Below are 14,129 nucleotides of genomic sequence, written 5' to 3'. Positions count from 1 at the left end.
CAGCACAGCTATGTGCCCACAGGGCTGTTTTTGCATATGGTTTGAATAGTGTAACCTTGACTTGCATTACTCACTGCTCTTGGTTATGAGAGCAGTCCCTTGGTTAGGGTTTAACAGAAAGAAGAGGTGCAAGTTAAATCCTGAATCATCAAAACCAGAGACTTAATACTATTTAGTTTTTCATCTCTCAGCTAGCTTCGTTGGATAGTTCCAGATCTGTTGTTTCCTAGAAAGGCAAAAGGGGAAACTGAAGGGGAAACTCTTGCCAACTGCAAAGATACTCGAGTGAGAAAGAGTCAAATCTATAGTATTCATTAGGATAGAAACTTCCCTTGTGTACAGAAGAATAAGTATTACAGCATCAAGAACATTTGAGGGATGGGAAGACAAAAGAATTCTGTCATACACGGGATATTTACTACCAAACCCATTTGTTACCCAAAGTGTGCCATTTAGAAAAACAAAACAAAAACAAGCCCCACAGAACAAGCCATCTTATAGCATCTGAAATTCTAAGTAAAATCATGAATATTTAGTAGTTTTTGTGCAAAAAAACACTTAACTTAGCGCACAGAAGGATAGTAGTACTTTAAACTTCATTCTAAACTTGGAGATTAGGAAGGACTTCTTCACTCAGAGGGTTGTTAAGCATTGGAACAGGCTGCCCAGGGAGGTGGTGGAGTCACCATCCCTAGAGATACTGAAAAGGCTAATAGATAAAATACTGAGGGACATGATTTAGTTTAGTGACAGGCTCGGCAGTTTGGGGTTAGTGGTTGGACTCAAAGGTCTTTTTGGAATGAGAAGATTCTCTGATTATCGATGAAGTATTTTGATTAATATTTTGATGAGTATTTTGGTGCAAACAAATTCCAGCCTTTTTAAAACAGCAGCTGAGTTTTGCCAGAGTTCTGCCCTGGTGCTGGCTTGTTCAACTCCCCCCCCAGTACCTCCACACCAATTAGTTTCTTACAGTGGCCACAACGGCCTCCTTGCCTACACAATGACATTTGCTGAGCATAGGGAATTTGAGATGTTAAGTCACACAGGCTTAACAGCTCATCTAAGAAGTGTGCAGGAGCAATAAGACAAACCCCACCCCTGTATGGATGCAATCTGGTAGCCAGCAAACTTTGTTTCATCAGCCTAAGAGGAGAAACAACTGTTCCACAATATACTTTTGAAGTTAAAACTGCTAGCTGGGATCTGACCATGTTAACACACATATAATTTTACCGCTGCTTCCACAGCCCAGCTTTGACAGCAAAGGACAATCTCTTCTCTTCTGAGCCCAGAAAAAAGCCTGTATAAGCCCCCAGGCCAAAGGATGAGTGCTGAGGGAAGCTGTGGTGATTCATGGCTTCCACAGAGCAGCTCCAGCCTGTCAGTCCTACTGCCAGCTTTCCAGCTGGTCACAAAACAAAGCCTTCTGTGAGGCTTTCACAAGTACTTCAGCTCTTTTAAGTGAGAAAAGCTTTTTAGTTTTCCTAGCTAGCCCAGCACAGCTTAGATTTTTTGTTCAGGAGCAAGCCTAACATTTTGTTTTCAACATTACAGCTGCATCATGGGTTTCATCAGTAAAGAGAAAGAACGTGCTTTATTGAAGGACCAGAGTCCAGGAACATTTTTGCTAAGATTCAGTGAAAGCAGCAGAGAGGGAGCAATCACATTCACTTGGGTGGAAGGATCTCAGAACGGTAAGTCAGTAACAGAGAACATCTTTGTTTTCAAAATATAAGCTTGCATCAGAACAAGAAGTCTTTATACTCTTCTCTTTCACCCCAAGACCCAACCCACTGGCTCATACAAGCAAGAAGCCACAAGCAATAGCAGACAGGTACCTTATTTGGTGTAGCTCAAACCGTACAGTCGTTTGAGGTTTCGGATAGGACCCATAACGCTTCCCAGGTCCTGCTTCTGGCCAGGAAGTCTGCTGGGGACAAACTGCCCAGGCTGCTTCCCCTGCCTCCTTAGGTTCTCTCTTAGCAAGACACCTTGAGTATGCATACACCTGTGTCTTCCTCCAAGCCAATATCACCTTGCCCGGCAGATTTCTTTCCCAGGAAGAGCTCCCTACAGCCACGCTCAGGCTTCTGTATTGTCATTCTCCCCCACTGCTTTACCTTATGTGAAAGTCACCACAATGTTCTCATACGGCTTTAACTCATGGTTCAACACAGTTGTTCCTTCCCACATTCTCCCTAGGCAACACACATGTTTGCTACTTTATTTTCACTACTTCATTTTCTGAGCATTTCTCCCATTTTCAGAAGAAGGGCCGATGGAGCACTTGTTTCTTCAGTTAGCTGGACTGTGCCCTCATCCTCTTTTAGAGAAGCCTAGAGACCTAAAAGCTGCAAAACCATAGAGCCTCCTTAATCTCCAGTCAGGGTTCTTCCATTATCCTAACATTTAAATCAAACCCACCTGCCAGGATAGAGAGCTGTTGACACTTCACTTGGATAAGCCCAAGAGCTACAGCAGCTGGAAGAGAAACTGCTGAATGTACTTGAATGATTTCTTTCCCTTTGCTACCTTCACACCTGAGACATCCAGAAATTAAGCAGGAAGGCTTCATCTGTTTCTGTAATTCGTAAGAGCTCTGAGGGGTGTATTAGGATTACTCTTCCTAATAGGCAATAGAGTTTGAATGACATTGTTTGGAACAAGTTTGTAAAGGTGTGGCACAGCTTAAATGAGTTAATGAAGCACTGCAGTTAATTTCCAGGACAGTTCACCACGGTCATTCTGAATACAAAACACACCCAGAGCCGTCACTGTAGACTATCCCCTCATATGCCTTCCTTCCCTCAAAAACAATTGTGCTCCCTTCAGCAGTCATTAAATATTTACCTGCAACACAGTATCAGAATTATTTTGGTTGGACAAGACCTTTAAAATCATTGAGCCTAACCACTAACCTAACATTGTGAAGCCCACCATTAAACCATGTTCCTCAGCACCTCATCTGCTCAGCTTTTAAGTGTCTCCAGGGATGGTGACTCCACCACCTCCCTGGGCAGCTTGTTCCACTGTTTAACAGTCCTCTTGGTGAAAAAGTTCTTCCTAATGTGCAGTCTAAACCTCCACTGGAGCAACCTGAGGCCATTTCCTCTTGTCCTGTCATTCATTACTGGTGAGAAGAGACCAACCCCCACCTCACTACAACCCCTTTCAAGTAGTTGTAGAGAGTGGTCATGTCTCCTCTCAGCCTCCTCTTCCCCAGCCTAAACACCCCCAGCTTCCTCAGCTGCTCCTCATCAGACTTATGCTCCAGACCCTTCACCAGCTTCGTTGCCCATCTCTAGACACACTCCAGCACCTCAGTGTCCTTCTTGTAGTGAGGGGCCCAAAACTGAACCCAGTACAGGTGCCATCCAGGTTTTTGCTCATGTGACCTCTGAATTTGTGAAAGTGGTTGCAGCTTTTCCTGACAGTTTCAGAAAAAACTGACACCACCTTTAAATGTTGCTGTTTCTGTCCTCTGCAGAGCCCCAGTTCCATTCAGTAGAACCCTACACCAAGAAGGAGCTCTCTGCCGTTACTTTCCCTGATATCATTCGCAACTACAAAGTGATGGCAGCTGAAAACATTCCTGAAAACCCACTGAGGTTTCTGTACCCAGATATACCCAAAGACAATGCCTTTGGCAAATACTACTCCAGGCCTGAGGGTGAGTGTTATAAGTGGCTCACTGAGTGTCTGTGTGATGTTTGTTCCTGAGGTACTCGGGCCCTGCGTAATTTCTGTGGTACAGGCAGAAAGGGCAGTTCAGCAGTTGGGCTGAAAGTCTTGGCAGTCCGTCCATCCCATGCTTGAATACTGCTCAGCTGAAAGGTGACAACTGGCATCCAGGCTTCAGCAGACTAAGAAAAGGTCTGTTTTTAAAGAGGCACAACATAAGATCTAGTCAGATAAAAAACTGAAAACATTGTTGCTGGCCCTCTAATTCATGTCAGCCTGGGAGACAGTTCAGAGATGTGGGTTCCCACTAACAGCTGGGACCAGGACTCCTACTTGACTCTTAACACAGGACTGATCCTGGCTGTGTGGGTCTGGCAGGATGTGTTGACACACCGACATAAAACTAGAGGAGGTTTTGTTCCCCATTTTGTACAGGGGAGAAGCAAAAAGGAAAATCTGACTGAAAGATGGAATAAATTAACCATGGTGCTGTAAATTGCATGAGAGAGAGACTTGCACATCATCTGGGTCACAGGCTTTATTTTTGGTAAAATAAAGGTAGCAACGTGAAGTAAACTTGCAAACAACAAAAAACCCAAACTTCTGTGGTTTTTTTCTCTGTTTGAAGCACCAGAGCCCATGGATTTGGATAGTCCCAAGGGAAACGGCTACATCAAGACCGAGTTAATCTCTGTATCTGAAGTGTAAGTTTACACAGAAATGCTGGATTTCTAAGAACTGACTGTAACTTTTCAGCTGTAGTCTATCTCTGTCATCATTATGTAAGGTGTAGGTGTCCGTGTCAGATCTTTCCCTTTGAGGATCTGATCACACCACATTGATGCAGTGTTGTGTTTGAAATGCCATTTTTAGGTAAAAGCACTAGAAAGTTGCAGGTAGTTGTACTAGCAAATAATTTACTGAAAAGCGAGTTCTTAACGACTTATTGGACTTGTTTGATGAGAAGGTAGATCACTGAGCAGGCATAGTTTTCCTGTAAAGCCACGCTGGCTTTGTAAAGCATGGTGCATTGCTCCCAGGCTAGGGCTTCTTCACAGGAGACCTCATTAGTGGCCCTCCTGGACTCAGAGCCAGACACGGTAGCCCAACTGTGCCTTACTTCTTCAGTGAAGGTTTGTCCCTGCTCTTCTTCTATTAGCCACCCTTCCAGGCTCCAGACTCCAGAAAATCTGCTCCCCATGTCTCCAGAAGAGTTTGATGAGGTGTCCCGGATGGTGGGCCCAGCAGAGATCGATACTGTGGTAGGTATCATAAACCAGCCCTTCACAGGACTGCGCTGGCACACACTTTTTGCCTTTTTTTCCCCTTCAAGTGCACATCAGCTGCTCCCAAAGCCACCCTTGGAAGGCATGAGAAAGCTGGGGCTCTGCAGTTGGGACTGGGACTGCTGTCAGCTGCTCCTCACACCTGGGTGTGGGGCTCAGGGCCAAGAGCAGGGGAGCAGAGTTGGCAGCGTGTGACTTGCAGGGGGAGGGAAGGGAGGAGTTTGTCCTTCACTTGAGGTCGGGGTGGAAGGGGTGCCCTGCCAATGTTGGTGGGGTGCCGCTTGTTCACAGAGCAGTGCTGCCCTTTTGGGGTGTACTTGAGAACCATGGGTTCTTCATGCATGGTTCTTAAGGTGGGTTTTTTTCCCCCACGGTAGTGATTCTAAGATGTGAACATGGTGCTATTTGTGTAGGACCTGGTTGTGCTCTGTGGATAGCAAAGACTAGAGTACAGGAGCTTTATTTGGCTTGCTTAATTGACATTTACTTTTCTTGTTGCAGATGTGTTCAGCATATTCAACTTAAAGGCTGAGATTTTTACTGCATCATAAACACAGCTTATCAGCTTGTGCACCCTGCTCTGCAGTCAATGACTTGGTGACATGCTTCAATTCTGACGTGAGGGTCCAGCAGCAATTTTTAATTAATGGGAATATAAACAGCAGTCCAAGTAGCCTCCTTACCTGTGCTTCTTTCTGTTGTTTAGAAGTTCTTTGCTAAAGAATTTCCAGTTAGCAAAGTACAGTGCCAGAGTGGAGGAAGAGAGGAATGAGAGCTCCTCAGCAAGAATGATGGGGGAAACATGGGTCTTTTTGCTTAAGTGGAATAGTTAAATGTAACATTTAAAGCAGTTGCCTGTACGTAGAAGGCTTTCAAGGAAAGCTCGTTGTTTTCCAGAGGTTCTGTTCAGAAAGCTCCCACCTTCTGCATAACTACTTTCCTAGCTTTGAATTTTCATCTGCACTAGGCAAAGGGAAGCATGCTGCAGGTGCCTGCCACGCTGAAGCTGGTCCTGGTTCCATCTTGTCTGAGCATGTGGCATACTGCGAAGACATAAGCCAAACGTGGTACCTGCATTTCATTTTTTTTCACTGCTTGCTTAGAGCCAGGCCTTCTTGTGGAGGATGTTTAGCACAATCTTTCTCAAAAAGAGCACTTCTTAGGACACTACTTGGAAGTTGCACTGGCACATGAGGTTACATCTTAATGTGCATACTCAAGCCTCTGGAGCCTGCAGTAATAATGTCAAGCAGCAGCATCAGAGAAAACAAGAACCTATGCTTAAAAAGTGCAAAAGGGGTTGAGGTGTTTTTACTCATTGTGCTTAATCTACCAGGGTCTGGCTGTGTAGTGCCTCATACCTTTCACAATAACAGATGCCCCGTTTAGCAGGAAGTTAGTTCCACTTGAACATGAGGGTGAGGGAGCTCAGGCCCAGGCTGCCCAGGGAGGTTGTGGAGTCTCCTTCGCTGGAGGTCTTCAAAACCCGCCTGGACACGTTCCTGTGTGACCTGATTTGGGCAGACCTGCTTTAGCAGGGGGAGTTGGATGAGATAATTTCTGGAGGTCCCTTCCAACCCCTATCATTCTGTGGTTCAGGTTATAACAGGTGGAATGTAACTTCATTTTCTTTTGCACTATGAACCAAGACATTTATTTAACTGTCAATTTGAATAGCTAGAATAGCCTGGAGGCTTTCATAATGAAGTGGTTTTGCCACTGGGTATAAGGCACAGGGAAGGAAACAAGATAAATTCAGACCAAGTAGGGGCAGGGGGACATGCACTCCGTAGTACTTAAGAGGATGAAGCTGTGCTTCCACTAGTGGAGGAATAGGTTTGTCTTCCTGCATGGTTAAAAAAAATGAAGTTGTCCTAGGGAAGATGCAGTGTTCTCTGAACAGCAGGTCTTGGGGAGTACGGGCAAAGAATCACAGAAGGGTAGGGGTTGGAAGGGCCCTTTAGAGGTCATCTAGTCCAACACCCCTGCAGAAGCAGGTCAACCTAGAGCAGGTTGCATAGGAACATGTCCAGGCTGTACACGGCAGGCGGCTGAGCATAGGAACTGCAGAACACAGCCGGATCCTGCACCTTCAGCTGCGGGGCCTGGGCAACCGCCCACCAGCTGCTCTGCCTGAGCAGGGGCCTTGGACAAGGGACCCTCCACCCTCAGCCTGTCTGTGACTCAGTTGCTACTGCACCTTCTCATCCCACTGCTCTCTCCTCAGTGCCTGGTTGGGTGACCTAGGGACTGCAGATCTCCTTCTGTACCATTCAGAAATGCTGGATCCATCAGCTGCTGCTTAGAAAATAAGCAACTGGTGCCATTCAGTGTGTTGTACCCCGGAAGAGGGATGTGCCCCCTGCAAAATGCTCAAGAGAAAGCAAGTGTAAAAGACCTAGACCAGGTAACATACATATTAAAAATGGAAGGCATTGCTAAAGTAACTTGTTTCTGATGCTCTGGCTTACTGAGATCAGTGAGACAGAATATCACAACAGTGACTTAATACTTTGATCTATCACAGCTAGCTGAATACCTTTATTGTGGTACAAAAATCAAGTGTTTCTTGAGCAACACCTTGTACTATATGCAGCAGTTTGTTTTCATTACTTTTATACTTCAATTTTATCGACAAAGGTGACATTTTCTTGAGAGATTTAAAGCAGTGGCATTACTCGTGGCTTTGTCTTTACATGGCTAATCGATAGGTTTTTCCCCTGAGGTAATATTCTTTTACCACTTTAAATAAATGGAACTGTCAATGGATACTTGCCTGTTCTTTTGTGTTTTGGCTACTTAGTTTAGTTCAACTGAACCGCTGCATCTCTGAAGCCAAAGCCAGTGCAGGTGATTTTAATTCATAGCATTGTTGCACATCATTCTGCATTAGAGAGTTCTTACAGAAGGTGGCTATTTTTTTTTCTTATTGCTTGTATCTCATTATTTCTTCTTCCCCAACCAAACTTTAGTAAACTCAGGCTCTATTTCTAATTAGAGGCAAGCAGTAGGATAAATGATCTACAGCTAAACTTGGTGAGCTATCAAGCTCACCCACTGCTGCCTCATTCTTCTCTGGGGCAAACTGACATGAGCACTTGTCTTACACTTGCCAGGCTTTTATATTAACTACACAGTCAGAAGAATAATAAAGGAAAAAAATTGGTGGTAAAAGGAAGGGGACAGCAGGAGTGAAGAGGAGGCAGGAGAACGGGCTCGAGGGTTTATACAATATGTATAAATTATATATCAAATATATAAAGGGCGGGTGTCGGGAGGATGGAGCCAGGCTGTTCTCAGTGATGTCCAATGATAGGACAAGGGGCAATGGGTGCAAGCTGGAACATAAGGGGTTCCAAAGAAACATAAGGGAAGAATTTCTTCACTGTGAGGGTGACAGAGCACTGGCACAGGCTGCCCAGATGGGTTGTGGAGTCTCCTTCTCTGAAGACATTCAAAACCCACCTGGATGAGTTCCTATGTGACCTACTCTAGGAGGTTCTGCTCTGGCAGGGGGGTTGGACTAGATGATCTTTCAAGGTCCCTTCCAACCCTTATGGTTCTGCAAAGGCTGGGCCACTCCACTTAAGAGTCCTGGCATTGACAGAGAGCAACCAGTGACAGGACATTGCTCTGGAAGTGTCGGTTTCAAAAAAACCAAACCAAACCCAACCAAACCACCAGAAAAAAAGCAACAATGTATCAGATAAACTCATCTTGATTCCCTGTAAGCTTTGCACACTGGAAATGACCAGAACTGGTTTTCCCAGATGGCCTTCCCAAGACCAAAGGCTTATTGCAATGGCAGTCACACAGTGAAGCAATAAAACCCACCACCATCATCATCTTGGTATTTCCATTTATTATGCTGTAAAAAGCAACACTATCTGGATTTCTTTTCTTAAAATAAATAACTTTCATTTTCAGAACAAGTACAGCTCAAGTTTAGATTCATTCATGGGAAACTGCTAGAAATACATTCATCACGGTCTGTTCCCCACAACACAGAACCTAGGAGTTGAGATCAGCCCGGTTGGGTCTGATGACCAGAAGTACACTGCCAAGAAGTATAGTCACTGATAGTCCAGCTCTGAAGCAAAAAAATCTGGTAAAATACATTTTGTTCACAAAGGTAGGCTAATTAATGCTAGGACTATCACAATATTTCTGAGTACAAAGCATTAAGTTAGCTTAACGATTTTAGGTTGGGATACAGAAGAAATAGAGGGGACACAAAAACAAAGGAGTGGGGGAATCCTCTTTGGAGCATAAGGAAGTCAGCGCTTGATAAAAGAACCAAAAGCTATTTATGGTAGAACCTACGTGCCAGTGTCATGAATGCTGAACAGCCAAACCAATGTACTGCATATATTTATAAATAACGCCATGTCTAAGTAGCTGCACTGGACATTACCAAAGAATGCATCTTCTCACCGTGAGAAAATACTACAACTAACCAGCAAAAAAGCACGGAAGCCCAGACTAGCTACAAGCACTCAGTAGGATTCAGAAAATCGTGGAGTTTAGGGGCAGCCATGACCTTGAACTCAGTTAAAATGCCTTCTTTAGGTTTGTCATATGCATGTGCGTCATACAATATACTTAGCTTTTAAAAATGCCAGTGTGAACAATGCAAACTTCCATTAAATAAAGTTAAATTGGGTATTTTTTTTTCCCAAGAAGGCAAAGCACAGGGAAAAAAAAAAAGATGGAAAAAGTCAGATTAGCACTGAGAAAACAGAACACTGAACTAGAATCCAGCTGAAAATATCCCTTGATACTCAAGTGGACAGATCTGTTGCCAGAGAAAACATGTTGGAATTTGGTTCAGCGTGCAGAGGACAAGAGACTTTGTGCTACTTAGTGGCCGACGTGGCTCAGGAAAGAACCAGAGGTTGTTCCATTTCAGCCTCCATTAGCACTAAGGTGGCTGTGACACAAGACGTGGAAAGAACAGGTTACAAGCCTTCAGAAAAACAGCTGACCTTCAGAAAAACGAGAAGGGGGAAAAAAAAGGCTTGAGAGCATAAAGATTCTTGAGCAAAAGTGATAACTATGCCAGCCAGCTTCAAAATGTGCTTTCAGGGCTTAAGACTTTCAGACTCTCCCAGGATTTCATCACCATGAAGCCGGTCAGCGCCTGTGATGAGTCCCAAGCACTTTTGCCTGTGACTTGCCCTCCCCCAGGGAGGCAGCACAGCACACCCATGAGGGACCATGCGGGGACTTGAGAGGATTCTTCCTCAACTACTCTGACCTGCTGGGTCACTCTGGAGAAGCAAGGCCTCTCCTGAGGCCTCAGCATACCCATTCACAAAAGGAGGATAACGTGGTTCAGATCATCTTTATAAAGTGCTTGGGCCATTCTAGAAAGAAATGGGTGTTACATCACAAAGATTTCGGTAAGTTGAACCTTGAGATCTACTAAGGACTTGTACACTATGTGCTAGGATAAAAATAGCCATATACAGTCAATTCTAAAGCAACAGTCTCCTTTTCCATGTGCTAAATGATTCTTGCCCGTGTCCAACAACTGAGATGTGCAATAGATATCAAACTGTTCAACAGCTATTTGCTTCTGAGGTTTTATGATGGCCACAGTTGTGGCAGAAGCAACTGCACACAGGACAGGGAACTGTCCTAACTTTGTACTTCTGCAAACAACAAATGTCTGCATCTGCATTTCCCACCAGGAGAGATGTGCCCAGCTGGCTTCAGCAGCAAGACAAGAAACGCTGCCGTTCCCCACAAAGGGCATCTCCCACTTGTGGTCCTGATGTTCCTGTTCAATATCCATGGCATCCCACCAATGCAGTGTGTCCTGCTCCCTGGGTGACTGATGGTAGTGCAAGAAGAGAACATTCCCCAACATTTGGCTTATCTCCCGCTCTGCTCACGCTTTGATTGGCTCTATGCTCCTTAAAGCTGTTTCACTGCACCCGTGTTCCTTATTGCAAGCCTAAACTACGTCAGATTTACATGTTCTATTTGGTTCAGCACTTTGCCTTTGCCATGCTCCCCCTCCCCTTGCTGGTTCCCAGTACCACCACCCAAGAATGCGGTCTGTAGGCCCTGAGGGCTCTGACAGCCTGGCGAGGCTTGCTGCACGCCTGGTCGGGGGGCTGGAAGCACCCATCTTCCCCGGGTACAGGGGAAGCACTTTAGCAGCTCAAAGAGAGGAGGGAGGCAAGACAAAGGGAACCGAAAGAAACGCTTCAAAAACAAAGCAAAAAAACCCACTAAACACTGTTGGATGTTACAAGTCACACTCTCCTACATCATTTGGTCAAACAAACCTTAAAACAGATTCCATGACAAGACTACCTCTAAGAACAACCTAGACCATCAACAACTGTCACCTGTGTACTCTGTTGATATTTATATTATGTAAACAAGGTTGTGTAGAAATTCTTTTAAAATATTTTTTTTCCCAAAGATAAGTGCAGATCCTTACTTAACACACCCAGCCTAAATCTACATCATCACCCTCAGCTTTTGAAAAACCTCACCGACGCTCACACCTGACAGTACTCTGGCTCACCTTGGCCATACTAGAAACAGAGGGCTATAGAAACAAAAATTCAGCAGAAAAATTCCTGACCACAGACTAGAGTTCACATGGAACACAAAAATAAAGTAGTGCACAGTAAAGCCAACAACAGCTAAATAGTTTTATACATCAATTATATGCAGCATGAGGTAATATTGCTCACATTATGGAGGGAGATTCTTAGTTGGTTTTGTTTCTTTTGAGAGAGATTAGATTTGTCCTGTGCGTATAGAAACTCCTATAACGTAACACTGAAGTAACAGAGACTTCTGTAAAATATATACCACTATCAGATAGAAACACACACGCTCCTCATTACTTAGGTATACCACAATTAAACAGATAATTCGATTCTTAGGATCAAGCTGAAGATGATTATAGTAAGCCATCCAGATTTTTATGAACCGTTCGGTTCTCCTTTCCATTGTTGGAATCCTCTGATGGTGTGTACTGGACCTGATATTCCTGCAGAATTTTAAATACGTCATGGTGTCCAAAATGTAAAGCTTCATCCATCGGCGTGTTATTCCACCTACACGAGGGAGAGAGTGCAACACTTCAGATCAACACAGAAGTACAAAAGCACAAAAAATCTCCTTCTTTACATACTATGCTAAGAATTCATCACCCTATGGAAATTTGTAAGCTGCGCATCTCTTTCACAGAATGGTGGGAGTTAGAAGGGACTCCCAGAGATCATCTAGCCCAATCCCCTGTTAAAGCAGGTCTGCCTACATCAGGTCACACAGGAACATGTCCAGGCAGGTTTGAAAACCTCCAGAGAAAGAGACTCCACACCCTGCCTGGGCAGCCTGGGACAGGGCTCCCTCACCTGAACAGGAAAGAAGTTTCTCCTCAAGTTCAAGCAGAACTTTGTGTTCTAGCATGTGTCTTGTTGCCCCTTGTCCTCTCACTGGGCACTACAGAAAAAAGACTGGCCTCATCCTCTTGACACCCGCTCTTCAGATATTTATCATCATTGACAAGGTACCCCCTCAGACTTCTCCAAGCTAAACAGTGTCAGTTCCCACAGCCTTTCCTCATGAGGGAGATGCTCCAGTACCCTGATAATCTTAGTAGCCCTCCACTGGACTCTCTCTGGAAGGTCCCTGTCCCTCTTGATCTGAGGAGCCCAGAACTGGACACAGGACTCAGATGAGGCCTCACCAGGGCAGAGTAGAGGGGGAAGAAAACCTCCCTTGACCTGCTGGAAACACTCTTCTTAATGTCCCCCAGGATGCCATTTTGTTATTAAAACCTCAATGGTTTTTATGATTTCACCATTTTTTCATTTCTGTTTGCAGAACCTACAGAGGTGCAGTAGGATCCTGCTCCTTCTGCCCCAGCATACTGGCCCAGTACATTCCACTCTGACTCACAGCACATCTCCCTTTCTAGGGGCTGGAGAGATGATGCTGGAGTGTCTATCATACAAACGGGCAACAAAACCACTCACCTGTCTTTGGGAAAAGGATTCACTTTGCATGCTTCCAGCAGAAATTTAACAACATCCACATGTCCTGAAAGAAACGCAGGCTTGTGAGCATATGTCATTCTCTCTAGACACAGTTTTACAAAGCAGGTATGCTTATGCAGAGAGTGAGGCTGCTCAGAGCAAGCTGACCACATTCCACTGACAGCAAACCACAGATGAGGAGTCATTACCTTCTGCAGCTGCTACATGCAGGGCTGTTCGGGAGTCATAGTCTCTTTGCTCCATATCCATTCCCGACAGAGCAAATCTAAAACAAATAAAAATTTGCAGAAAAAAAGTCTGAAAATTCTGACATAATTAAAAGAAGTTACAAAGCTAGCGACAAACAAAACCCCTGTGCTACAACAACGAACCTTGCACTGAATTCAGTGTAATAAAAGGGGCTCTGGCTTAAAAAAAACAGGTAAGGGATTCACTTTCTTTCTGGCCTCTGGTTGTTATAAAGAAAAATAAAATGTCTGCAGGAAATGTTAAGAGTCGACATATCCAATTTGAAAACCTAACACAGACAAGCTAAATCTTATAAGGAAAAGTATATGTGGGTCAGCTGAGGAAACCCAGGGAGGACTCTCAAGTCTGAAAATCCTCAACAGCATCAAGGTATTTAATCACGCTCCAGGACAGCAGGGTTAATCTATACACATTTTTCTCCTACTAACTATATTCAGATATATCCTAGACAATATGTTCATTTAGTCTCTTACTAGTATTACGTTAAACGTTGCCAGATTCTATTCCAGATTTAAAAAGCAAAGCTGAATTTCAAAAAAACCCCATGCATTTTCCAGCCCAAACTCCCGCGTCAGTTTCAGAATTGCATCATAAAGCAATTGTGGGGTTTTCTGACATCACTATAAAAAAAAAAAAAGGTAGGGAAATGTATTTCACCAAAATCCAAAGAAATAGAAAAAAGCTGGATTGCAGGACAGTGTGAGGGTACCTTTGTGATGTCTGGGTTTGGGCTAATTTTGATTGGTTGTTTTTTGGGTGAACACCTTCATATCTGCGTGAACTCTATCCCAACACAGACCCAGCACGTGTGCATGTTCCCGAGTAAAGAGCAGCAGCAGTTACCACACAAGCAGCACGCCTGTTCCCAACCCCACAGTGATTT

The 14,129-nt window shown here is 44.3% G+C and overlaps 2 protein-coding genes across 7 annotated transcripts in view; one reads left to right on the top strand and one right to left on the bottom strand.

Moving 5' to 3' along the window:
* The window catches only part of STAT1 (signal transducer and activator of transcription 1), a 30,494-nt gene extending 21,679 nt beyond the window's left edge, over positions 1-8,815 (top strand). For 3 of the 4 annotated variants that reach the window (XM_062002561.1, XM_062002562.1, XM_062002564.1), the window contains 5 exons: positions 1,558-1,697; positions 3,491-3,673; positions 4,313-4,388; positions 4,844-4,946; positions 5,472-8,815. In XM_062002561.1, coding sequence (XP_061858545.1) covers positions 1,558-1,697; positions 3,491-3,673; positions 4,313-4,388; positions 4,844-4,946; positions 5,472-5,495 — 526 coding nt within the window. In that variant the 3' untranslated portion in view covers positions 5,496-8,815. The remainder of the gene's footprint in view (positions 1-1,557; positions 1,698-3,490; positions 3,674-4,312; positions 4,389-4,843; positions 4,947-5,471) is intronic. The other variant, XM_062002563.1, reaches the window with a different exon arrangement.
* Positions 8,813-14,129, bottom strand: part of GLS (glutaminase) — a 66,463-nt gene continuing 61,146 nt past the window's right edge. For all 3 annotated transcript variants that reach the window (XM_062002566.1, XM_062002569.1, XM_062002570.1), the window contains 3 exons: positions 13,186-13,262; positions 12,977-13,040; positions 8,813-12,052 (listed from right to left, as the gene is read on the bottom strand). In XM_062002566.1, coding sequence (XP_061858550.1) covers positions 11,896-12,052; positions 12,977-13,040; positions 13,186-13,262 — 298 coding nt within the window. In that variant the 3' untranslated portion in view covers positions 8,813-11,895. The remainder of the gene's footprint in view (positions 12,053-12,976; positions 13,041-13,185; positions 13,263-14,129) is intronic.

The sequence above is a fragment of the Colius striatus genome, chromosome 9 (genome assembly GCF_028858725.1).
Source record: "Colius striatus isolate bColStr4 chromosome 9, bColStr4.1.hap1, whole genome shotgun sequence".
Lineage (NCBI taxonomy): Eukaryota > Metazoa > Chordata > Aves > Coliiformes > Coliidae > Colius > Colius striatus.
The sequence above is the reverse complement of the archived record's forward strand: the minus strand, read 5'-3'. Positions and strand labels throughout refer to the sequence as shown.